The sequence below is a fragment of the Magnolia sinica genome, chromosome 14, assembly GCF_029962835.1.
Source record: "Magnolia sinica isolate HGM2019 chromosome 14, MsV1, whole genome shotgun sequence".
Classification (NCBI taxonomy): domain Eukaryota; kingdom Viridiplantae; phylum Streptophyta; class Magnoliopsida; order Magnoliales; family Magnoliaceae; genus Magnolia; species Magnolia sinica.
In genome coordinates, this window is record NC_080586.1 from 77,356,494 (window position 1) to 77,384,459 (window position 27,966).

Below are 27,966 nucleotides of genomic sequence, written 5' to 3' on the forward strand. Positions count from 1 at the left end.
CTAATAAACGGTTGTGGAGAAAGACAAAAAAAAAGTGGCATGTCACATACATGGTGGGTCCTATTTTATCACCAGCCTGGATCATCAGAACATGGGCCCCACCTACACAAAATAGATGCATCATGAAACTCCCCACTGATGTATGCAAGGACTTAAAACCAGGCATGATCTTTGTCATGTGAATACTAGAGGTCATGTTGCGCCACACTTGGAAAAGACCCGCAAGCCTACGGCAAGAGATTTCCAGAATGGGGCCCAAAGGTGTGATTGGCCACTTATTGCGCAACTAAGCAATGTTTTCCTCGCTGTCTCCATCGTAGCATTAGCTAAAAAAAAACAGATTTGAACGTTTTTAATCATCGCCAAGGAGCTTCGTGCCCTGTCTGCATGGAATTTGGATTGCCAAATTGAAAACATGGCCCGTCTCCTTGATGAGCCCCACATGGATCACACATGGACTGAAAATCTCTACACCAGACAACCCCAACTGAGAACCTGCAAATGGATCAGGAGCATAAACAGGCAACAACTAACACTTTAAGGACAGACAATTGGTCGACTGGATACCTCTTGTACCAGTTTTTTTTTTTTTTTTTTTTTGGCCAGGGAAATCCAAAGGACTGAGATCAATGATCGGACCACCCACATGGGGTCATGGTCATCAGGGAGATTTTTCAGGCATAGTTCAAAAACCTGAAACTCAACTTGATGTTCAGTTAGATCAGGTCGACTCAAAAGAACTATTAAATTGACTTTTGACTCAGGGCATGTTCCACATTCATAGGGAACATCAGACCAAAATCATTTGGATCAGCATAAAAATGGGCCACACTTGTAGAATCTAAAGAACAAAACAGAAAGTAAACAAAATTAAAAAAGATTAAAGTGCCCCCAACGAGTCTTCCCTCTCCATTTGTCAATCCACACAATGCAGCGATGGGAACATACATGGGCTGAAGAAACCCTTACTATACATTGAAAGGAAAACCCAAAAAAAAAAAGAAAAAAAGAAAAAAGAAAAAGAGAGAGCCCAAAAGGTAGATATAAGAAAAGAAAAGAAAAAACAGTTTTTTAGTAGACGAGATGCAAGTAACAAAAAGCAGATGTGAGAAGGAAGAATCAGAAGTAGGCCTGGTCATATCTTATCTCTCTGATTAAGCAACCAAAAGGATACTTGAGATTAGGATCCTTGTGTGAGTCTCTGCATTTCGCCTTGATCATTGAGGGTCTCCATAAGAAGGGGTGGGGCGTATTGCGCTGTCCCTTGATGTTCCTCGGCATCTTGGCAGAAGGATAGGATGATGGTCTCAATTGCAATCTCCACCACCCCAAAGAAAAGCGTCGCCACGACATAACCCAGGGCCCAGCAGACCTGCATAATCTCGCACAAAAACACTTTCTTCATTAAGCATTAGTCTGCCTGAATTGCAGAAGCTTAACATGAGGTGGTTTGCTGTATATATATATATATATATATATATATATATATATATATATATATATATATATATAAAATCATCCATTAAAAGAATCGAACCAAATCGGATCGGATCTTGTTCAAGATCCAATCCATTGACAGCCCTATCATCAGGTGGCGCCACCATAATGATATACTTGATCACCAATCAGGCTGGTCCACTAATCAGGTGTCCAAAGATTATAGTACAAATCATCATTGTCATCATCTAAGCCTTATCCCAACTAACTAGAATTGGCTACATGAATCCTTTTCTATCATTCCACTCAATCAAGTGCCATAACTCCAGTTACACCATAGGTTATCAAGTCTTTTTTTTACTACCTCCACCAACATCCTTTTGGGCCTTCCCTTTGCCCTTTTAGAGCCTTCAACTTTTACAAGTTGGAATATTTGGTTGAATTAACTAAACTACTAAAAAAATCGAGAACCAAAAAAGAAAATAAAACTTGAGAAAGAGGACTGATTGAATTGAGTCGAGGCGTAACGTGAGTCACTCGGCTTGAAATCGAATTTGCTCCCCTTGGACAGCGTCCCAAGTGCAATAGGTTTCCAGAGCAATTGACCTCCAGGATACAACGAGTATGACCCAGTCCCAACGGTGCACTCATTGTACGCGGGCTCGAACCACTTGTAGTTTAACTCGAAAGTGTTGAGTTGACTCGGCAACAAACTCAACAAAATTCTTAAAGCAAAATACAAAGAGAATTTTATAAGAGGAGAGGAGAAAGGATTTTTCGTATTTTCAAATATAAATCGGAAGTCTTTATATAGACTCTGAAGTGGTGCATAAGCACCCTTTAGAAAAGGCGCAAGTGCGAGTACACTCTCGAAATCACTCTCGAAATTAAAGTCCCTCAAGTACCCATACACACACACCCACGCAAGTACACTCACACCCGCACACGCGATGTGTCGCGTCGCGCACGCGGACTCGGACTCGGGTTGGGCTCGGCGCGTGTGGTCAATGACATAGACTAGAGGTATTGGCATAGCCACCCACAGGAGCAAATTCACATGCCCCCTATATGGGGCTTAAGCCCCAAGGCAAAAAGCCCATCTTATATATAAGAAGATTTTCTTTGGGAAATCCGATGTGGGACAAAACCCACAACCCAAAAGCATTAAAATTTCAAATGTAGAGGGAAACCGAAAATTTGAAAATCAAATTTTAATATTTATTTTGAAACAAAATATAACAATCCCCCACATGTTTTAAAATAAAAAAATCTTCCGGGTTAAAGCGTAATGGTTGTGCAATGGTGTCGGTGTCACCATAGACTTGAACCGACATTAGAGTAAGCAAGACAGGTATACAGGAATCAGGTGACACCATAGTCTTGAACCTAAATCCTTTTAATGTAAATCGCAAGTACATGCCACTCACACAACTCTTCCTCTGCAAGTGATTCTGCGGTTCAGTGCGTTTTGGTCATACACCATTACCTGGATTTCATGAGTGCTCTAGAGAATTCGCCCAGATTCTCATAGGAAGTAGCCTTCACCTTCACACCCATATAGGTGAATTCCATCAAGTGTATGCAACAACTGTGTACACCACCAAATATATAGCTATGGATCCATTAAGAGTTCTAAAAAACTCATCCTTCTGCGTTGCTGCTTGCACTGTACAGCATAAAATGAGCTCATATAACTCGGTGCAATCGTCTACCTCGTGTCTTGTTGTTTACCCATCGAACTTATCTCATGGGATCTTCACCTGTATAGGTGGGGTTGTCGACATTGGCAGCTCATATATTAAGCTTAGCCCCATTCCCTTCGATGTATCATTGATTAATCTTTTACATAGTCCTTTGGTCAGAGGATCTGCCAGATTTTTTTTTGACCTCACAAAGTCAATAGATATGACTCCATCACGCAACATGTGTTTCACTATGTTGTGTTTGAGTCTAAAATGTCTGCTCTTTCTATTATATATTTTACTCTTTGCTTTTGCTATAGCTGCTTGACAATCACTATGAATAGATACGGTTGATACAGGCTTTGGCCACAATGGTATATCAGTTAAGAGATTTCTAAGTTACTCGGCTTCTGATACAACCTTTTCTAAGGCGATAAACTCGGATTTCATAGTTGACCGAGCGATACATGTCTGCTTGGTAGACTTTAAGAGACTGCTCCTCCACCCAAAGTGAAGAGATATCCGCTAGTGGATTTTGTCTCATTTGAATCACTGATCCAGTTAGCATTATTGTATCATTCCAATACAGCGAGATAACCATTATAATGTAAACCATAAGTTATACTGCCTTTTAGGTATTTCAAAATCCTAGACAAAGCACTCCAATGCTCTTTTCCAGGGTTATGTGTATATCTACTTAGCCTTCCTACTGCAAAAGTTATGTCTAGTCTAGTGCAGTTTGTTAGATACATGAGGCAACCAATTATTTCGGAATACTCTAATTGAGACATACTACTTCCTGTATTCTTCATGATAGTCACACTATAATCATAAAGTGTACTAACAGGTAAACAATCAAAATGATTAAACTTTCTCAATAACTTCTCAATGTAATGAGATTGTGATAATATAATAACACCATCTTATCTGGTTACTTCAATACCCAAGATTACACTAGCCTCTCATAAGTCTTTTATGTCAAATTTAGATGAAAAGAATTTCTTAGTCTCAATAACTAATTTAATATTAGTTCCAAAAATAAGTGTATCATCAACATAAAGGCATATATAGTAACATAATCGTTTCTAGAAATTTTATTATATACACATCTATCCACATTATTTATATGATAACCATTTGATTTTAAAACACCATCAAAATTTTCATGTCATTGTTTAGGAGCCTGTTTTAGACCATATAGTGATTTAATTAGTCTACATACTTTATTTTCAAGCCATCTCAGTTTTCGGTTGGTTAGTCGGGAAGAAGAAAGTCCTACCTGTCAACAATCTAAGAAAGAGGGGTATGTTCATGACTAATATCTGCCTATGTTGCATGGCGAATGAGGAATCGGTTGACCATCTTTTCGTCCATTGCCCGTACACAGCCCATGTTTGGTCAGATCTTCTCAGTTCCTTCAGTATGGCATGGTGCTTCCCCTCTGCTACTGACGATCTGATCAAGGCTTGGCTTGGTCCTCACTTGGGAAAGCAGAAAACTATGGCCTAGAGAATGGGTTTGCTGGCAGTTTGGTGGGCGGTGTGGGAAGAAAGAAATGGGAGATGTTTCCATGGCACTTCAAAATCTCCAGACCTTTGCTTTTTTAGAGTGTAGCTCCTCCTAGCAGATTGAGGAATAGCCCTCCCTAGCTCTTACCCAACTTTGGGAGTTGATTCAGTCCTCTTTACCTTTCTTTTCCTTTCTTTTGTTTTCTTCTTCTTCTTTTTTTTTTTTTTTGTGTTTCCTCTGTTGCTTTTTCGGTTTTTTCTGCTTTTGCTGGAAGCTAGCTCTCATTCCTGTTATCTTAGCGGGAGAGCTCTTCCTTGCTTTTGTACTATATCGCTTTTTCTAATACATCTTCGTAACCTTTTAAAAAAAAAAATAACCCTTAGGTTGCTCCATATATATTTCTTCTTCTAAATCTCTATTTAGGAAAGCCGTCTTAACGTTCATCTGTTGTACCACCAGTTTATATGTAGAGGCTATCGCTATTAAGACCCCAATAGTTGTAATCCTGGTTACAAGGGAGTATGTATCAAAATAATATATTCCCTCCTTTTGTTTAAAGTCTTTTGCTACCAACCTAGCCTTAAACTTATCAATAGTTCTATTTGGTTTTAATTTCTTTCTAAACACTCATTTACAGCCTATTGGTTTGTTTCCAGGTGGTAGGTCTACAAGTTCTCAAGTGTTATTAGATATAATAGATTCCAACTCATCATTTATTGCTTCCTTCCAAAAGGTTGCATCTGAAGAGTTAATCGCTTTTGTATAAGTTGTACGATCGTCTTCTACTAAGAATGTGAAAAAAACATCTCCTAAGTTAGTTTCTCTTCTAACTCTAGCACTTTTTCTTAGTTGTATCTCTTCTACTACCTACTCACAAGCACTTTTACTAGTAGGCGCGATATCTGATCTATTAACTTCCTCTATTCCTATAAATTTAGATTTTATAGGGAATACGTTCTCAAAGAACTCTACATCTCTAGCTTCTATAATTGTATTAAGGTCTACAATATTATACTTAGTCTTTAAAACTAGAAACCTGTAAACTGCACTGTTTTGTGTATACCCTATAAATACACAATCGGTCGTTTTAAGGCCTAATTTTCTTTTCTTAATTTCAGGTAATCCTACTTTAGCAAGAATTCTCACACTTTAATATATTTATAACTAGGAACATGGTTCTTCTAAAGTTCGTAAGAGGTTTGTTCAGAAGATTTAGAAGGAATCCTATTTAGGATATAACAAGTAAATAGAATTGCTTCTCCCCACATATTTGAAGGTGAGCTTGAACTATTTAACATAACATTCATCATTTCCTTAAGAGTTCTATTCTTACATTCTGTTATTCCATTTTATTCTAGTGTATAAGGAGCTGCAGTTTTGTGAACTATTCCACTCTTTTCACATAATTCTTTAAATTTAAAAGATTCATATTCACCTCATCTATTTGTTCTAAGTCTTTTAATTTTTATATTTAACTGATTTTCAACTTCGGTTTTGTACTTGGAAAAAACATCTAAAGCTTCATCTTTCTTCAGATAAACTCTAGTGTACCTAGAGTAGTCATCTACAAAAGTTATGTAATACTTTTTTCCACCTCTAGACATGTGATTTGTAAAATCACCTCAGTCACTGTATATCAACTCTAATAGAACAGATGATCGTTATATTCGTTTAAAAGGTTTTCTAATGAATTTTTATTCTACACATGTTTCACATTTATTGATTTCTTCATTAAATTTTTTTGGTAATAAACCTAATTTTTTTCATTTTCTTCAAAGATACTAAATTCTCATGACCTAGGCTACTATGTCGTAGATAAAAGGGTTCAACGATATAAAAAGAACTGGATGTCTTCTTATTATTATCATTGGATACATTTACAATGAATAAACCATTACTACAGTATCCTTTACCAACAAAAGTTTCATTCTTAGTCATTACAAGCTTATCTGAATCAGATATTAACTTGACACCAGCCTTATTGAGGAGCGAACCAAAGACCAAGTTTCTTCTAATGTCAGGCACATGTAAGACATCATTCAATAGCAGAGTCTTTCCAGAAGTGAATTTCAGAAGTACTTTCCCTTTCCCTACAACTGGAGATGTTCTAGCATTGCCCATAAACACCCATTCATCATCTCCTGATACTTGGTAGGAAGTAAACATACTACGATCCTTGCACACATGCCTAGTTGCACCAGTGTCTAGTACCCACTCCAAGTTGTTTATAAGGAAGATTTCTGACACCATAGCTATTACCATGTCAGACTCATTGCCTGTTTCTGTAAGATTAGCTTGCGGCTTATCTTTATTTTTCTTAAGCCTGCAAGTTTTAATGTGATGCCCAGGCTTTCCACAGTTGTAGCAATTTCCTTTTTTTCTTGAATTGATTGTTTGCATTCTTCTTTTTGAGCCTACATTCATTTGCATAATGTCCAGGTTTGCCACAGTTAAGACATTTGTCATTTTTCTTATTGTTTTCTCGACTTAATTTCACAAGATTCGCCTTTGAATCTATCTCATTTCCATTTCCTTTTTAGTCCCTGATTCTATTGGCCTCCTTTATTCGTATGTGTACGATAATAGTTTCCAAAGAAACACCGTTCTTTTTATATTTCATTTTATTCTTCTATTCTTTCCAGGAGGGCAGTAGCTTTTCTATCAGTGCTCCTGACAGAAATGCTTCATCCAACTTAATTCCTTCAGTCGATAGTTCGTGAATTAGATTTTGAAAATCATGAATTTGATTAGTGACAGGTTTATCGTCTGTCATTTCATAATGACGAAAATTAGCGATTGCATGTTTCTTAGCGCCTGCATCCTCTAGAACGTACTTCTTTTTTAAAGCAGTCCATATGTCTTTAGCATACTCGTAAGAAACATACACGTCATATAGTTCGTTGGACAGAGTTTAAAATATAATTTTTACAATTATTTTCATCTGTTACTTCAGTTTGATTTGCTGGATCTATAGTAAGTGATTCAAATAGTTTGTATGAAACTTTAAGAGTGGTCAATGCGAACATCAGTTTCTGTTTCCACCGTTTAAAGCATTGTCCAGCGAACAGTTCAATTTTGGCTAACTCAGCAGAAGCATTTACTGTTACGGTAGCCATAGTCTGTAATTCAAAAATTCGTTTTCGAGATTGTTGGAATATTTTGTTGAATTAAATAAACTATTAAAAAATCGAGAACCAAAAAAGAAAATAAAACTTGAGAAAGAGGACTTATTGAATTGAGTTGAGGCATGATGTGAGTCACTTGGCTTGAAATCAAATTTGCTCCCCTTGGACAGCGTCCCATGTGCAACAGGTTTCCAGAGCAATCAACCTCCAGGATACAACGATTATGACCCAGTCCCAGTACACTCATTGTACGCGAGCTCAAACCACTTGCAGTTTAACCCGAAAGTGTTGAGTTGACTCTGCAACAAACTCAACAAAATTCTTAAAGCAAAATACAGAGAGAATTTTATAAGAGGAGAGGAGAAAGGATTTTTCGTATTTTCAAATATGAATCAGAAGTCTTTATATAGACTCCGAAGTAGTGGATAAGCACCCTTTAGAAAGGGTTAAGCCCGTTGGGTTTAAACCCAACAGATGCGACCAACCGGAACAGATACATCTCTTTGGTTTAAAATGAAAATGCATAAGTGTGAATACACTCTCGAAAATAAAGTCCCGCGAGTACCCATACACACACGCCCATGCGAGTACACCCGCACCCACGCCCACGCCCAGCCCGTCTCGTTGCGCACGCGTACACGGACTCGGCGCATGCGTGCGTGCGCGTGTGTGATCAATGGCATACATTAGAGCTATTGGCATAGCCCCCCTCACAGGACCAAATTCACATGCCCCCGGAATGGGGCTCAAGCCCCAAGGCAAAAAACTTATCTTATATACAGAAAGATTTTCTTTGAAAAATCTGATGTGGGACGAAACCCACAACCCAAAAGCACCAAAATTTCAAATGTGGAGGGAAACCGAAAATTTTGAAAATCAAATTTTAATGTTTATTTTGAAACAAAATACAACAGTACCAACTCACTCCTTGCCACTCATCCATCTCAACATTCTCATCTCAGCTACACATCCTATAGAAATGTGTTCCTTAACTACCCAACATTATGTCCTATAAAGCATGGCTGGTCTTATAGCCATCGTCTCCATTTCTTCCACCACTCTTGAATTCTATGGGCAAAATCCTTCACAATATCTCCATTCTCATGAATAGCCGACCCAAGATATTGAAAGCGGTAATTTTGCGATACTCATAAATCTTTACTAATTCCTTGTTTCCACTCCTATTGTTACTAAAATTGCAATCCATATAACTCTATTTTAGTCCGACTAATTTTAAATCCTTCAAATTCTATAGCACCTCTCTACAAATCTAGCTTTTGTTTACCACCTCCCCTCTCTTGTCAATCAAAACTATGTCATCTGCAAACAACGGGCCTTGGGATCTCTTCTTGTAAATGCCTTGTTAACACATCCATAACCAATGCAAAAAAGGTATGGGCTCAATGTCGATCCCTAGTGCAAGCCTTCGGTAAGACAGCTAAAAGAAACTCGGCCAAGTGTTTCTATGCCATTCAATTGTATCATAGAACGTGACCCATGTGATGAGTGGACGAGCATGGTTATTGAGAAAGGGCATCTACAAGGTGGAGCAGGTCCCATAGTGTTGGTGGGCTGCCTTCAAACATGTGTATGGGATGGCAAACCCGAGCTTTGCATAACCACCAAGAAGCAATGGATTCAAAAGATTTAGGGGCAAGAAAGCGTGTGCTTCTTTGCATGTATTAATGATTTCATTTGTTGAGATGGTTATTTCACATAACAGGACTGTGAAAGATTCATGCATGCACACTGAAGAGAAAGGAAGACTCGGTAAAAGAGATGAGCAGCATACATTAACAAAATCTGAAATAATATATTTGCCCTTACACTGACCAAGCTTGCCGCATTAATTTACAGTTTGACCAAATTGCATTTCTTCTTCTTTTTCTTGCATCATATTTGACAAAAAAACTGCAGATGGAATCCATATGATTGAGTAAAAAATCAAGTCTCCTGATCATCCAATCCATGCTTCGATCATGAGGAATTATATGATCGTTGGGTCCTTGGTTTGTACGAGTGGGACCCATAGTTTGGTGAGTCAAGCCATTGATCTATTGATGTACGAGGAGGATGCATATACCGTGTTGAAGTGCTTCATAGAAAACAAAGAAGATGTCCATCTTTCTTTCATGGAATTGATGAGACTTAAATATTACATATTTATCCTCTTATGCATTGTTTTCCCTTGCATTCAAGTGTTTAATTGATCTAATTATCTGTGTTTTCTACGTGCAGGATGATTTCAAAACCAAAGATGAATACAAGCTTAAAACGTTGAATTAGAGCCCAGAAGAAATCAACGAATTGAAGAATTGAGGATTAAATTGAATATCTGAAACGCCAAAGATCCAAAGAAAATCAAGTATTGAGGCTATCAGAAGCAACCAAAGACTGCATTGATCTAAAAAGGACAGTAGAGCCTCGAGCGATCAAAGGCAGGGTTCAATCAATCGAGGAATTCTCGAGCGATCTCGATTGATCGGGTGAAAGACTCGAAAGAACTCAGAGTTATGGCTAGAACTCGCTAGACACTTTTGGACATATTCGATCGATCGACATTGTAACATATTTTTTAATTTGATCGCTGGACGTTTTTGGGAATTATCAATCAATAGTTCGATCGATCGATCGACGGTTCTCGCCACTGCATAAATTTTAAGTCGGTTTGGAAATTTCCTATATCAGGAGTTGTTTTTAGGCTATTCTAGACATGAATTAGGCTGTGGGGAGATACCAAGTGAAGGCGAAGCTCGTCCGACGTCGTTCTTCCTTTTGAATCCTTCCTTCTTAGTTTGTTTTTCTTTGTTTTTCTTAGAGACGTTAGCCATGATATGCTAATCTCTTGGCTAAAGCTAAGGGATGGAGCTCTTGATGAATTTTGTTATTTAATTCATTTTTAATTCAAGTATTATTTATTTTGAAAGTTGAATTGTGATTGTTTTGATTGAATTCCTAAATTAGCAAAGGAATTGATCTATAAAATCAATTTATCTATTATGGTCGTGTACGATAGATGCTTTTGATTCCCTACAATCAATTGCCTAAATCTTCACAAGAGATTAATCTATCTCGATTCATATATTTTGTTGGATGCTTGTGATTGAATTTACAGAATTGTTTTCTGATTAGAACGGATTGGAATCCAATTCTAGTTGAGTTATCGACTTGAAGAAGACGAATTAAGTTTCAGAATTTGTTAAGTGGGGATTCCTGTATCCTTAGTTGTTTTTAATTATAGTTTAAACCCCCTTTTTCTTCCGTTAGATTAAAAATCCAGACAATACAATTAGTTCTAATTGTGTTCTTAACCACAAATCCATGCGGAACGATTTCTGTCTCACCGAGTTAATACTACAACACAGTCCAGCACTTGGGATTGTCGCAACATGAATACAAATTGATGATTCATGCAACAATAATAGCAATTTTCTGGATTGATTTGAAATATATGGTTGTACCTGTGAAGCTGCAAATAAGCTTCTACAGGTAAAGATGGAGCTTGAGCTCCTGCAGAAGGAATTCAAACTTGTAAAATAGGAACTTACTCTTATTCAAATGAGTGAAAACATGCGAGCAACTAGACTCTATGTTTATTGCACTAAAGAATGTCATTGTAAAGTCATAGAGGCTACCATAAATCCGATGCTCTTAATGTTAACGTTAGTGTTATATTGTTCTTAATGTTTGATGTCTAGGATGTAAATGTCAAATTTTCAAAAAGCACATTCTCGTAATTTATCTGCTTCACTCTCTCCTCGTTGCTAGAATTTTATAATCTTAGAGGTTTGCTAATACCACAGCCTTCCCCAACAAAATCCTTGTTCACTATAATGAAAGGAACTTGCATGTCTTCCCCAACATTAACATTCTAATGGCAGCAAGCCCAAACCATGCCCGTAACCTGCATGCAACCCCAAGTGCATGGGGACTATAGTTTCTTCTTCTGCTTGTTCTTCTTCTTTTTAATGAAGGATAGGACCATAGAATATTTAGGCGAGCTCCTAGGCTTTGCTTCTCCTCAGTGCAGTTCCAGAATCTGAAGGAAGTTCTAAAAACATGAAAGTAGATACAAGTGGAAAATGATGCACAGTTGTCTTTTCCTGAGGGCCTCAAATAGTATGCATGACGGGCGCATGAGATGCATCTCAAAATTCAAGTTCATAAAGAAGCTGCAGGCAATTCCATAAATTTAAAAAAAATATATAAAAAATTTAAAAATTTAAAATTTTAAAAAAAAAAATGATAATTCCATAAGTTTCTTTAGAGATGAATCAGGAAAAGCTTACCAGAACGGGAAACAGTGGGGAGGAGATCTTGTTATGAGCAGATTTGTATTTGTGAGTGTCCAACATGAGGAAAGCAAAGACAGCACTGGAGAGGCTGACACATAACTTCCCAAGAAAGAGAATGACGTCTCCAATAACATTAACTTTTCCTATCCGGAGAATGTTGTTCATTATAAGACCTGTCGCAATTGATGAAGCTCTGAAGAACCCTTTGCCAGTGATCGCTATCTACCAAGTGGAAAAAGAAAAGAAAAAAGAAAAAAGAAAAAGAAAAAGATCAAGTCCAGTGTGTCTGTATAAGAATCTAGCGTGTGCACGTGAAAATCGGAAAAAATGTTAAGTTCAGCAGCTTTGTCCGCGCTGGTCTCAACAATCACCAAATCCATGTATGAGGTGCTGAATTTCTCAAAATCAGCTCACCCGCATATAAAACTAGATTAACCTTTTGTATCATTAAATGTACCTTGTAATTTATGAGCTTTTTTCCACATGAGAAAGCAGCCCCGGTGTGGTGTGAAAAACAGATACCGGGTCATCCATACTCTCTCCAAATAAAAATGCAATTGAACAATGTGATAAGTCTATAAGTAAGAGAGTATCCATTGCTAAATGCTAATATCTAGGTCACTTATCAACCACTCAAATCTCCAAACACATACCATACATGGATGATATCTAAAACCATTCATTTATTCAGTTCTATCATGGATGTGTGCAGCTGAAAATTCACATTGATCGAGTAGTTCCAGCTATCCCTTGGACAAATTTTTTATGATAAAAAACAGGAGACTAGAAGTCCAGCTGACAGTCAACAATCAAAGGGTAAAGTCCTGCAATTGGCACCTAGGATCATCTGAGCATGTTCTTTTTGGCTAGCCCTTTCACAGTAGGGCCAATAGATGAACCATCAGATCTCAAACACGCATGCCACATGTCCTGAGTTTCAGTGCTTGATAATTAACTTAGATATTAGCACAGGATTAGCTGGGAATGGAGGAATGGGATTGTATAGCCGACCCTAATAGTTGGGATGATAGTGAATAGAGTTTAGCACCAGATCCTTTACCCAAAAAAAAAAGGGATCATTTTTACAGAAAACAAATCCAGGTTTCTCCAATAAAAGATGAGGAATCACAAGTTCATTTTCATCCAACAAGGCAATGGTAACAGAAGCCATGTCTAGTGAATATAGAGGCTAGCTCATAAGAGGACAAGATAATGAGTATATTTTAATAAATAGAAAGAGGTATACAATGCTCAGCTGAGAGTTGTAAGGTACCATTCAAACTTTCAGTTTGTACAAATCAGACCCATCAAATAGAACATGCTGAACAAAATCTTCTACCGGTCAGCTCTTGCAATTGGGTCATTGAGATTACGGATTGCGACATTCGGATTTAAACTGGGGAGAAAGGGATTTGCAGTTCCCATTAAGGAAACAAGGAGATCAAAATCCAAGAACCGTTGGTTCAATGCATCATTTTGAATATCAGAATCGTATCAGTCAATATGACTTTGTCGGCACGATAAGATACCTAATATGGGGCCAAACAGGCCCACCTTAAAAAAAATTGTGCTATTGGCCATATTGGCCCTATATCTATGTCGATATGCCCATAAGCACCCAAATTTGCAAATTCTTTTTTCCATTTTTCCTTGTCTTTTTTCATCAACCAAGGGGGAAGCTTAGAAAGTCATTTTAGACTATATATAAGCCTATTTTGGGGCTCAAAACAAAATATTTGAGTGGGATGTGACAAATCAAAATGCAATAGACCACTATGGATTTTTAAAAAATTAAAAATAAAGAAGGATGCACCTTCAACTTTTTAATCATGTTTTCATCTTCTTTTGTTATATTTCAATGCAATGGGGCTTAATTCATGAAATCATGCCGGATTGGTCGACTTTGAATAGGTCAAGTCGACAAACAAGATTCTTACCAACGAATGATCTAATACACCATTATATGCATTTCCAAAAAAAAAAAAATTTAAAAAAAAAAGAAAAAAAAAAAAAGATTCTTGACTATCTCATTTTTACCCTTTTTCTAATGTTTTTACATTAATTCTTTGGCTTCAAAAAGTTTCAACCAATATGCAACGCCCATATCGTATCATTTTTGGCCAGGCCGATGTGCTCTCTAGAACCGATATTCAGAACCATGGTTCAGTGATCCAAACTGCAAATGATGGTCCTCATCATCAGCCCACGAACCCAAAATCCCCTGGATTGAAAGTTACTAGCTGTAGAATATTTGGCCTTTTTCCTTGATGAAAGGAAAATGTTGTTGTATTCCCTTTCTTAAACTTATAATTATCGGCCACCCATTGACTGGTTAGGAATTTCCATCTGGGAGACTTCTAGTGCATTGGTCATGCAAGTGTGGTCCATATATCACGGCTTGGAATACTGGACCATGGGTCCCACTGGTACAAACTAAAACCTGAACGATACTGTACAAACTCTTGCTATAGTAAAATACCACAAAATAGAAATCCATTAAAACTTTATAGGTATAGCTGAAAACACGACAAAATAGTGAAAGATTTTGTCCCAATATCTATATGCACATAGGTCCTAACGAACAAGGTTTAAAATCGTGTATTGGGTACAGTATCATTCACCACCGATACTGTCCTGTATCAACTCGCATTGCCTCATGTCAGGCTGTTTCTGGCCAATACAATCTTATCGTTGATGGACGATACTGCTACATATCAGGTGATATGTACCAGTTTTGGCTGATACTTTAAACTTTTTTTTAGAGAGAGATGCCGATACTTTCAACCTTGCTAATGAACAACACTGGGAAGCTGTAGAAACTTATATTTCAATCATCTATTAACTGATTATTTACCATTATGTAAGCATTGTGATTTACGGATTTGATGGTCCAATCAACACATCCAAGGCAGCACTGGGAAGAACATGACATCATTTTCCCAATGCAATTTATTGGCGCAACATTAATGAGCTTCAGTCTTCGGCGGATTGACTCAAGTATATAGCGGACTGACTCGACAACGGGTACGACCAGAGAACCAAGAGCCACAGATCCAAGGCTGTAACGCATGAGCCGCTTCATTGAGGAAAATACAGGTAGAAATGGAATCTCCTGCTGCATTTGATAAAACATGTGATGTTTAGTCAAAGAAGAATAAAAAGTGCTCAAGGAAATATGATTTATGAACCAGGGAAAAAGAAAGGAAGGAAGATTCCTCCCGTGTAGTATTGTTTTGTTCATGACCAAAAAAGGCCTGCTTTTCTACTAAATAATTATAAATTTATGAAATAAAGTTCAGATATACAATCGAGGGAGATGCTATTTACAGCGCCCCTTATTTTTAAAATACAACCCTTTCTCTCTTATGATAGAGTGCAACCAACCATTACAATGTATCTGCACAGGGGTGGAGGTATCAAAAACAAGGGTGCAGATATCATTCCCTACAAACGGTATACTGGTTCTCTATATAAGAAGGAAATGTTTGAGTTTGAACTTGAGTAGTTAACTAGCAAAACCCTATATATTTTTATTTTATTTTTTTGAAAATTCAAATTGAGTGCTTAAAAAACTTGCTGAGTCAACTAAAATCAATGAAGACTCTTACATTCCAGTGGTAGAAAACTAGAGAATTAGATTATAGTACGAGCATTTTAAACCGAGTACTCAACTGAGCTTCTATTGACTCAGGTTCAGGTTCTCATCGAGGCGTAGTCAATTTTAAGTTTCTAACTGTTGAAGAACTACATGATCCTCAACCAGGGATATGCATATTTTCCTCAGGTTTTCAGTCTGTAGTCTGTACAGGTTGAGCAGAGCTTTGTTCTAACGGGTTCTACTGTAGATGGACTATGCCCTATATTCTGGTAGATTAGAAAATCCTCGCCATCCAATCTTCTCCCACTTTTCAGTTAAATGTACACCGTCGCAGTATTTATAATTGTCTATTTGCAGACTATCGATGAAAAGATTAGGGTCATCCCAACAAGGGGACTTTTGGATCATTGTCAATCAACTGCTGGGCCCATTACGTAGACGGCATAGATCAACAAACTGTGGGAACCACTTGTAGAAATTAGGGAATTGAGGATGTCATACCTATCCTCAGGCCGACGATCATAACCTTGACATGCATGCATGTGTGGAATTCATGTACATGAGCATAGCACTTACCGATGTTTCACCACGGGCCCAATAATAGGAAGCGACTGACCCAGCAATCACAGTAGAAGAAGATGCAATAAAAAATTGAGTAGCCCAAAAACATCCAAACAGGTGAAAAAGGATAGCAATTGCAATGTGAGGTGTGTAGTGGATGCTGTAGCCACAGCAACTATCGCAATTCACTCTGTTGGCCTTGAGATCATAAGCACAGCAATTGGAATTACAATCGTTCCGGAGGATCTGGCCTGAGCTGAAAAGATGGAGTGCGGCAGAAAACCAGAACATGTAAAAGATCACAAGGATAGTATAAGGCAGGATTGGAAAAATGATAAGAGCCTGAACTTCGCCGATGACTTTTGCAGCAACCTGCATACAGATTTTGAGTGGAAATGACATGCTTAAAATTCTAAACCACGTTCGTAAGCATCACAGAATCACAAAACCAAAGAAAGACACAAGACAAGGAAAAAAGAAAGAAAGAAGAAAAAAAGAGGGGGCCAAGTATTTGGATGGTCTAGATTGTTGCACATACATGCCACATATGCGGTGGATGCATCATCACCATTTAATGGTGTCAAACACACAAAATAGTCTATCCCACCTTTCAATAGTTTCAATGAACTTAAGGGCGCGTCTAAAAATTACTGCATTAAATGGATTATGAGTGAAATTTGGCTCCTAAGAAAATTCACTCAACATTTGTAGGCGGTTTGACGGAAAATCGTGATTGAGAGTGTCCCTGGCCCCCTTACCAAACACCATTTCAGTCACCATTTGCTATATAAACAGCGATTTCAGCTTCTGCCAAACAGTGGCTAATGGATGTGCAACACATAACGAGTTTGACAAGGTCACCACATCTAATAACAATACATGTCCATGTCAAACTCCCATAACTTAAAGAGTTATTATTATGATATCCGCATCAAGGAAAAAGAAAAAAGAAATCACTGTGTTTGAATCCACATACAAGATTTGCATGACAAATAAATAAGAAAAAAACAATTTTACACATCCAACACCCAAACATTTGTACAACATACTTGCCTTCAGAACAGATGTTGCCATAAGTATGCGGCGTACAATGGCTATTGATGAGAGGACAGCGATAATCATCACAATTGTCATAAGAACAGCAATAGCACGGAGATGATTAAGTTCCTGAATGGAGAAAACAAAGTTTTGAGTAACAGCCTTGCTAGTGGGATTCAAGCGTCGGGACTTGCATTGGGAGATGTGGGTACACATGCCAACTTGGCACACATTTGTGAGTACCAGGCTGCTGATGAAGTAGACCCACTACTGTGCATATGCCTATATGCCTTGCTCAAAAATCAGGTTGGTCTTCAGTTGCATGATGTGTTGAGGGAAGCGGCAGAAAATTTGGCTGCAGGAGGTGGGAATGTCTGTTTCAAAAAGTCAATAGGGGACTATTTGGATAGTGAGAAACCATAATGTGGACATGGAAAACCAGTGGTATCCTGTGGCCAGAGAAAAACTGTGGAAATCAATCTGGTTTACATAGAACTTTTGTTTTACATGCAAGTGTTAAAAGATCAACATTTAAGCTGCAAGAGCTCTCTTGTAACCGTGCAACTCAATAATTAACATGGTTTTTGGAAGAAATTGACATCCACATGTCTGAGGAAGATCTTGAAAATGGAAATTGATTTCCATCTCTCTTTTTTCTCAAACATGGGAAAGGTGCATTTCCACTGAAATCAATTTCTTTTCCAAGGATTTTCACCTTCATGAAAAGCCCCTAAGTATAAATAGCTAGGTAGTGGTAGCAAGTGTGCAAGCATAAAGCATGATTCGAAGAGGGAGCACCACTTGGATGGAAGGGTCCACCCATCAGGTGGAGTCAGACATTTACAAAAACAATGGAGGGCCAAAAAATTATGACCAACCACCACTTATACCGTACATCTATGGCCCACCTGATGAATTGAACTGTCAACTCTTAGGCATGGGGATTGATATAGTGAGGCAGCTTGAACAGGAAAGATGTCACAAACGAATGCCATGTTGGCACATATGCCTGCAAGTCCCATTGTAAGGCCCAATGTAGGAGTCCAGAATCCTTCTACTCAAGCGAATAAATTGAATTAAATCAAGAACTTTGGAATCAGAAGTGTTGGTTGATGATAGTTCTCACCCTCGCATTTACTTGATAGTATGGATCACTTTCTCCAATGACAGCAGAGACAGCATCATGTCCAATCCATCCAGCTGAAAGTTAGATCATATGCAATCAAAGATGACAATATATTTCAATTCATAATTGACCAATCTACGTTTATTCAAGAAATATGAAATGCAAAACTACATTTTTCTACTGAGAGTCCAAATGACAAGGACTTCATTTTTCTTAAATGGCCATTCCTGATGCACAGTGACTACGCATCTATGTTTGCCAATCAATCCCATCTAAGGCCCTATCCTCATTAAGTTAATAAGCTTTCACACCCATCCTCACCACTTTAATCCAAGTCCTTTCACGTCTTCTCATCCCCCAGTCAGGCCCTTCCACCTATAGTTGCATGAAGCGTGAAGCGAAGAGGCAACAAATTAGGGTGCAGGAGTGTGAAAGCATCTGTTTCAAAATGTAAACAATTACAGATAGGTAGGAAACAAGAGCAGGAGTGAGAGTCTGAAGCGTCATTCGCAGCAGGAACAGCACCTAGTTGGAAGGATCCTGCAACTAAGCTTCAACCATAACCCATGTTCCCCTCCTTACGTTGAATTCTTGAAGCATTAAAGAGACCATGCTGGAAGATGCCAATACCAACACATAATGCCAGTTGCATATGATTCAAAAGTACAGATTTGGATTTGCACATGAACATAAAAAGGGTATCTAGCAAACGGATTTGGATTTGCACATGAACATAAAAAGGATATCTCATCCCATCTTTCTTACTGTTGGAGAAGATTTTTTTTCTCTCTCTTTCTTAGGCTTGATTATGTTAGCCTTTGTTCTAAGCCGGGCCTCATTAAGATGCTCCAGCTTGAGAGAGAGTGTTGAAAGGTTGATAGTTGAATGAGGCCCATTGGGCCCAAGCTGCCCACGTCTATGCAATAAGCCCCATAGGCCCCATTCACATTTTTACCATTATAAATAAGAGTAGAGATTTGGGTTAACTTACTAGAACTCAGCTTGGGTCAGTAAACCCAAACTCAAGTTGCAGGTGTTTTTTTTTTTTTCTTTTCTTTAAAGAGTTGACAATTGTATTCATAGAAATAAAGAGCCCTGTACAGAAGACTTTGTGGAATAAAATAATAAGCGTGGACTCAAACTTAGTGACCCTCTCATCACATAGACAACAGACCCACCCTTACATATGGCTGTCAATGGGCTGGGCTCGGTCCTGGCAAAATCAAAATCTTGAATTGGCCTGGGCCAGCCCACCCTTACATATGGCTGTCGAGGGGCCAGGCTAAAGCATGGCAAAATCAAAATTTTGAATAGGGCTGGCCTATCAGGCCCAGCATAACAGTTCAAAATCCGAGTGAAGCCAACTTCAGGCCTGGTCCGTTGACAGGCCTACCATTACATATATCTCTAATGAGCTAAAAACCAAAAACAAAAACAAAAGACTTTAGACCCAGAACCTATCAATAGAGAAGCAAAAGGCTTAGGTTTCAGAGAAGAGTCTATCCTCAGATAGGCCACAAACTTCTCCAATTTCCCCAAAAATCCACCTTTGGTAATTCCGTGAAACTCAAGATTTACAAGCACCCACCCAATAATCATGTGGATAATACTTCTCTTGATAGCTTCTGATGTCAAAATTTTATCTTTGGTTTCAGTTACAAGCCTATATTCATGAGATACCACCGGATCCCAATTCCAGAAACATTCTCTCTATATAAGATAATAAGATTGAGGAGCACTGGGCATATCTGACCTTTTGCATAGAAAAGCATCGTGACAGATACTATGAGAACATCAAAGAGGACGACCGTTATCCATGTCATTGCAGCAACAAAATGTCGAATCATTAACAGCCAGATCACTGCCAAAAACAACGGCAAGATTCCTCCACAAACAATCAACACAGGCCATGTCTTTCCAATATCGGCCACATATCTCTGCAGATCATAAAGGTCCACAAGATAAGAAATCGTGTTCCAAGAAGCACAGGATGAATATCTATGAATCAGAAGTGATTAAGAAATACACTATCAACTTAATCAACACTTACTAGCACTGCAAACAGATAATATAAGCATGGAGAGGCAGGAACTTTATGGGTTTTGGATCGTGATGACATGGATGGTGATAAGAACATCAGAGGTCAAAGTGGGCTACTGAGCCAGGATCAGATATCATGTCAACAAATCATTGTTTTGCGCAAGCTTCGAACAGGGACCAAGAAATTCAATGGCTACTCGCAAGAGTAGGATTTCACATCACTCTCTCCACACATGCACCAATGTAGCACATGTTAGATCAATGGCATTCATGTGTGACCCCCTCTGTATGTGTTGCGGCCAAAAAATCAGGCCAATCTGCGCATTGGGTGGGTCACATGTTTATGAAAAAATGGATAGTTAAAGAATTTTGACCTGCAGTACACATTCAAGCACATCTCTGGCCCACCTAATGACTAGGTCAGCCAGATTTTCAGGCCATGGGACATGCCATGGGGCCAGCAGATGAACAGCCTGGATCTTGTACATAAGTTTCAAATTGGCATTGTGGGGAAAGCCAAACTCATAATCACAATCTTCCTTGTAAGCATTGCAGGCTCAGTGGCTTACAGGGACCTGCTAATTGCGGCAAAGGAGTATGAAATCATCTTCAGAGGTGCATGATCCTTTAAGGTATTGTAAGGAAAAGAAACTTCCTGTCTATTACAAAATGCCATACAAGTGAACTGAATTTCAAAATCCATTTTAATCAAGAAGAAATGACGAGTGTTAGTGTGTGATGGACATGGGATTTGTCTTTATTTGGGCTTTTCATGTTTGTACATGTACTTAAGCAGTCCGTAGTCCTGCGGACTACTCTTACTTTTCTCTCTAATAAAGCTAGGGTTAGAGGACAATTGTTCTCTAATCACTTGCTTCCCCCAAAAATATGGTATTAAAGCCAAGATGTCACTTGTTCCTCAAAAAACATGGTAATAAGAATTTCGTTAGTCTCTCTCTCCTCTTCCTTCCCTTCAACCCTTCATCCCTTCTTATAATCAGCTCAAATTGTGGTCATGATTCTTTTGAGTCCAATTGAAACCAACAGAACCGAAATTTGGAAACCAATCCCTCAATATGAATGGTAATAAGAATTCCGTTAGTCTCCGTTTATTAGAGAGCAGATTCGGCATAAAAGACAGGCATATGGAAAGAAAACCCAAATTTCTATCTGATAATTCAGTCAATCTGGAGTGTGGACCTTTAAGACAGCCGACGGAGAATTGATGGCCCTGTGAATAGTTTTATCGATTACAAGGTCCTCATTGATGTTCACTCCACCCATCTGCTGCCAATGTCGCAAAGAAACATTGGATGCGCGTGCTATGAATTGGCAGCTCCAGAAAACTGGGAAGAAAAAGAACGGTGGTTAGATTTCAAGATGAAATACAACAGAGAAAGATGAGAACAGCAACATCCAAATCATTATATATATATATATATATATATATATATATATATATTGTAGAGTGGGAAATCATGCTTCTGTTTTTTGCGAAGGTAACTAAAATTTTATGTTGTTTGGAGATGACATAGTTTTGATTGGCAAGACAAGCGAGAGCTTAAACACAAAGCTAGATTTATGGAGGGGCTCTTTAGAATTTAAATTATTTAAAATTAGTCTAACTAAAAAAGAGGAATATGGAGTGCAATTTTCGTAACAATAGGAGTTAGAACAAGGAATTAGTTAAGATTTTTTACCAAGAAGTTTCCCAAAATGACCATTTTCGATATCTTGGGTCGATAATCCATGAGAGTGGAGAGATTGAGAAGGATGTTGCCCATAGAATTCAAGTAGGATGGACAGAAAAGAGATGTGCCTCTGGATTTCTATGTGATCGTCACGTACCACTCAAGCTGAAAGGGAAATTTTATAGGATGACTACAAGACCAACCATAATTATGGGACAGAATGTTGGGCAGTTAAGGAATAACATGTCCATGGGATGTGTAGCTAAAATGAGGATGTTGAGATGGACGAGTGGCAAGACAAGGATAGAATTAGAAATGAATGCCTTCGAAGGAATTGAGTAGCACCAATAGGTAATAAGATGAGGGAAACTAGAATTAGATGGTTCAACCATGTGCAACGGAGACCAAGACTTGTTCTGGTTAGGAGTGGGTTGGTACAAGTTGAAGGCAATAAAAGGGCAAAGGGAAGGCTCAAAAGGATGTGGGCAAGCAGTAAGAAAAGACTTGATGACTGTTAGAGTATATGATACTTACTATAGAGAGCTATTTACAGTACCTATACTCTAACATCTAAAGTATCCTATATTCTAAGTTCTAACAATGACCTATGGTCTTATCTGAAGTTATGGCCCTTGAGTGGAATGGTAGAAAAGGATTCATGTAGCTAACCCATATTAGTTGGGATAAGGCTTAGATGATGATGAAAGACAAAAATCAAAATTTTATTAACACAAGAAAAGATATAAAAATAAAAATCCGATGATGAGTGATCGGAAGCATCATTAGTTCTAATGGAAAAGTATGGAGAACACAAAATTGGAATCCACGTTTCATTAGTTCTAATGGAAAACATCATTCAGTTTTTTTATAAAAAAAAAAACTTTCTTTTTGCCTTGGTTTCCATGTATCCAAATATGCCGTAAGTATTTTAGTTCAAATATTCCTATTTGGACCATCTCTTTCGAGAGGAACTATTGGAACCCACAGCATTATGACATGTAGAGTTGTCCTAATGCACCAGTCCATGCAAGCAGGGCCCATGGTTTGGTGGTCAAGCGTGTTGATCCAAGAGGGCTGCTGTAGATGGACCATGCCCCAAAAATATCCCCAAAGAACAATCTTAACTCCTCAATTGGAGGCCTGCAGATAGATAATTTAGGAAAAGAAAGTCTCAGTCTGAGAAAATGTCAGAGATTGGAAGACCTAGAACTTCCAAGAAAACTTTTGAGGCACTCCTCATCAACTGAACGGCCCATCAAATCAACAGTCCGGATTGCTAACCATGTACAGACCAAGCACATCAGGACACTACAATTCCTAATGCATCATAAGCCCACAATTCCTGCTGTTCCGAAGCCATCCATAGCATTGAATTGGATTGGATAATGATACAGGAAAACCTCTGGATATACATTCCCATAGGCTCAATCCCACTTAACAAGTATTTCAGCACATATCACATTGAAATCAAGAGTGTCTCTTAAAAAATCAGACCTATAGCATGACAAGTAGGAATAATCGCAGCAAAACAAGATCTCTTTTACTCACCATTTACACTAGGGAATATGACAGGGTAACATGGGCCTTGGAGCTGAAGTGAGCTGTTCCTCATATCTGGCGTAAGGAACTCGTAATAATCGTAATTCCTATCAATCCAATCATCCAACAAGATGCGAATATCTCCCTCTGGATAATCACAGACCCAATTGAGAGTGTCATCAGAAGCAGTGGGGCATTCCATCAAGCAGATGCTTCTAGCATCAGCCAGCTTGAACTGGCTGTTTCTCTGCCCGCTTTGGTAAACCTGGTTGGGATTTAGCCAGTACCTAACCTCCAGCTCACGGAGATCCAGGTTTGCGTGCCTGCTCCCACAAACATTTCCTTTGTAGTCCAGCCCGTACATTAGCCTGCATAGTATATATGCCCTCAATCAATTGTTGTAAGAAAGCAAAAGGAGAAGTGCTCATATATCAAAGGGAAAATATCTGGTATTAAATGCTTGCATGTAAGTTAGCGGATATCAAGCATTCTTTCTCCATCAGGTGGCATGCATGTACAAGATCCAAACCATTCATCTGTTTGGTTCTACTGTGGATGGATGGAACATACCTGGAAAATCAAATCAGTTGGTTGATCCTAGTTGCTAATTGGAGGACTTTTTTCCCTTGAGTGTTGACCTTTGGTTGGAGATCTCTCTTCTAAAAGTCAATTTGAAATAATCAGAAGTCCTCCAATCAGAGGCTGGGCACTTGACCAAAGCAAGTTCTGTTGGACTGCCATGCTAAGGCCTTGCAAAAGAGCAATCAGGATTTCATACATGCATGCGTGTGTATGGAGAAAGAGTAGGAATAGCTAATAACTAGCTTGCAAGCGATAGCACCAGATCCTTTGCATTTATCATACCAGCTGATTGAAACATAATGTTTAGTTGTTCATCAAAAGTAGAAAATGTGACATCAGTGACACTATTCATACATCAAACAGATTGGCATATAAGGAGGTAATGCATGCCTCCCAACTTCAAAAAGAAAGGAAGAAAAACCTTCAACAATGTGGTATCAGGCCATGTTACCTCAAGCATGGTACATGTTGTGAGTATGGTGAGGATCAGGTTTAGATACTCAAAATAGAAAATTAAAAATTAAAAATCTTAGTATAAGGGTATGGCAAAGAATGGTTTCCCATATCATGTTACAAACTGTCTTGATAATATCACAAGTTGAAATTGTTGCCCAATTGGAACAATGCACTATAAATTCTAAGAAATCTAGAGTTCAAAATCCAACCCAAGTAGATTCAGATATCACATGTTGGGGGTGGGGAATAAAAAATGCAATAAATTAAAAAGCAGAAACAGAGTTTCCAAAGCACAGAAAAGGCCTCGATGCCTCAGGATCAGCGAAACCAACAACAGGGTCATTTGCACCCACAGTCCCCATAGCAAATGAAATATTTGTGCCCAGCGGAGTAGGTGCAAATATCCTCAAAAATACCAAAGGTTGATCACAGAATAAAGCCTTCCCCATCAGCCCAATTCAGCAATGTCAAATTGAAAAGTTCAACTTTGAGTGGCAATAGCTTTTGCAATTCTTGGGTGTTACAACTATGGATGCAAAGGATAACACGATGACAGTTGTTCTAGCTTTGTTCACATAAAGCAAGAAAATGGCAATTTTCGAGGGGGAAAAAAAAATTTTAAGAAGAAGAAACTTTTGGCTTGGCTTGGAAATACCTTTATCTAAGTGGATGTTAACAACAATTCCCTAAAGCAACAATTTTACAAACCCCCAAATTTGGAATTGCCTCGTAACTCAAGAGTCCTCTTGCAATTGAAATCCCGACAAACATCAAAGTCCAAGTATCCAAAACTCGGAATCCTACCAAATCAAAAAGATCACCGCTATATGAATACAACTGATCAGTAATCTTCTGAAACCCATGAGTCCGTAAATACACAATGACAACCACCTTCCAAAACCCAAACATGGATGTTGGATCACCTCTCAAGGCCTCCCTTTCCCATAATAACAACTCCCAAACACCACAAGTAAAAGAGGAGCGGTTCCATACTCTCCTAGAACACATGCATGCCAACTATCAATCTAGACCATCCAAATCAATGGCCCATCGTGGATGTGCCATGGGCCAAAAGTGTTGGGGAACTGCAGAAACGCCCAGAGAGGAATCAAGCAAAGTACTCGCAATCGCGCAACCAAGTCCAAACAAGAACAATCCGAATTTTACGTGGAAAAACCCCTGCGGGAAAAAACCATGGCACAAAGCGACAAGTATGCACTATGAAAGCGGAAAATTACAAGAGATAGAGTGTTACCGATTCGAACAAGCCTTGAATCCACTTCACAAGCCCTATCTATGCCCTTAAAACCTTTAGGAACGAATTAGAAAGCCCTCTTTATACCCTAATGCCAATTACACCTGATATATATACTATCACAACCGGAACAGGGAAACAAATTCCGCACTTACACAATTCTACACACGATGCCATCGACCACCCCCGACATCGAGTAGCAACACTAAAACGTTCCAACAACCAACATGGGATTTTCTGGATTTTCTCAATGGAATCGAGCATCTGTCGATGGCAACGAGTGGTCAGTCGATGGCATGAACAGACCCTGTTATTGATAGATTTAAGACATCAACAACAAAAAGATCATACTAGTGGCAAAGTCCAAACTATTTAATCCTTCTGGTTGAATTCATTTTGTACTGTCAACCATTTTACTTTCAATCATCTAATAGCCACCAATCAAATGGCTAGCATCAGCCGATCATCGAAACTATTGTGCAATGAGACCGAAAGTCCGAACACACAGAAATGTCATCTGTACAGTGGTTGTGTACATAGTTTCTTTGCCTGACATACTCACAGAGAGAGAGAGAGAGAGAGAGAGAGAGAGAGAAGTGCAGAAACTGCTAGAAAAATTGCTCGGCCCTATTAAATGTTCACATACTTGAGGCCCACATTCAGGTTAGCCCAATGGCCCAATCTTTTGCATGGTGGGCCTCATGGCAAATGAGAGATATGCCCAAAAACCCACCCACAAGATGATCATAACCATCCAATTGGACGCCTGCCGATAGCAGACTGGTTGGACAAATATGATCATCTGAAGAAGGAGAAATTATGGTATGGCCCAGTTGTCAACAGATTAGATTACTGAAAGGCAGGCCACATCAATTATGCACAGTAAATCGCACCGAACTCAAAACAACAGTGTCCCCAGAACCCAATAAGTTGGAATTTACCATTTTAAAGGCCTCAGACAGAAACCACTAAAGAAACAAAGAGAAGGCAGATACTTCGATATTCTGGCAGACAGAATGTGATGGATGATACACAGGCAGATATAAGTCACTGGGAAATTGCAACTGTCACACACAAGCAATTCAAACCAAACCATCCAAATAATGGGTGCTACTTTAGACGTATCATGAACAAGAAATTACTTTTATTTGGTTATCTAACTGCTAGATTTCTGCACATTTATTGATGGCTGAAATTGAAATAATAATAAAAATTCCAATGGTCTTATTTCAAAAAAAAAAAAAACAAATGTCCACGAATAGGAAGTTAGGATTCTTCAACCAATCTGATTTTTGGACTGTAAATCAGCAACAGTGGGTTCCACAATTTAGTCGGTTTAATCATGTGCACCATTTCTAGGTGCCTGACTATCAAGAGTCATACACAGCCAGAGTATCAAATAACACCCCCAACCACAAAAAAGAAAAAAAAATAATCCAAACAACAGCAATCAAAAGGAAACCATCAAAACCCATCAACGAACATTTACATACAAGACATTGAAAACAAGGAAAAAAAAAAAAAAAGAAACACGTCCGAGGAAAATGCAAGAAAATCAGCATTTGGGGCTGCTTCTACTTTTCGGAGATTACCTGAGAGGGTTTCCTTGGTTGAAACCGAAGCTGGAATTTACGATCATTGCCACCCAGAAAGCAATGAAGAGGAAGAGGAAGACCAGGTCCCTGCATTTCCTGTCCTGCCTTATGATGCTACTGCTGCCATCATCACCACCCATCATCTGGTGGGTGTCTCCCCTCCTAGCCGTCGGATACCTCCCTATGATTGCCCCCAGTGGGCCACCCATCTCCCTCCCTCTATATATGAATGTAGAGAAGGAGAAGCAGAGAGAGAGAGAGAGAGAGAGAGAGAGAGAAAGAGACAGAGAGAGGTTTTGGGGAAGCTTGAAGTGGAGGAGAGAGTAGAAATGAGTAGGGAGGAGGAATATAAGCCTTGAGCCGAGGCTGATGTACACAATACTCGAGCCTTCATTTTCTACTAGTGGGGCCCACCAGGTTAGTTGATCCAGTCCGTT

The 27,966-nt window shown here is 38.7% G+C and overlaps 1 protein-coding gene across 1 annotated transcript; it reads right to left on the bottom strand.

The window, feature by feature from the left end:
* Nucleotides 1–870: 870 nt before the first annotated feature.
* On the bottom strand, nucleotides 871–27,833 carry LOC131226292 (choline transporter protein 1). Its single transcript, XM_058222102.1, has 10 exons — nucleotides 27,527–27,833; nucleotides 23,651–24,009; nucleotides 21,612–21,757; nucleotides 20,125–20,308; nucleotides 18,372–18,445; nucleotides 17,261–17,374; nucleotides 16,223–16,579; nucleotides 14,903–15,163; nucleotides 12,043–12,270; nucleotides 871–1,372 (listed from the first exon to the last, which is right to left on the bottom strand). Exons 1-10 carry the CDS (start codon nucleotides 27,736–27,738, stop codon nucleotides 1,181–1,183), a joined length of 2,127 nt encoding a protein of 708 aa, XP_058078085.1. The 5' UTR covers nucleotides 27,739–27,833; the 3' UTR covers nucleotides 871–1,180.
* Nucleotides 27,834–27,966: the final 133 nt, after the last annotated feature.

Coding starts and splice junctions, on each gene's coding strand:
- LOC131226292 (XM_058222102.1), bottom strand. CDS start 27,738: ATGGGTGGCCCACTGGGGGCAATCATAGGGAGGTATCCGACGGCTAGG. Junction 17,375..18,371: donor ACTATCAAGTAAATGCGAGG/GTGAGAACTATC, acceptor TTCTCCATTCAG/GAACTTAATCATCTCCGTGC. Junction 16,580..17,260: donor TGGCAACATCTGTTCTGAAG/GCAAGTATGTTG, acceptor ATCTGTATGCAG/GTTGCTGCAAAAGTCATCGG.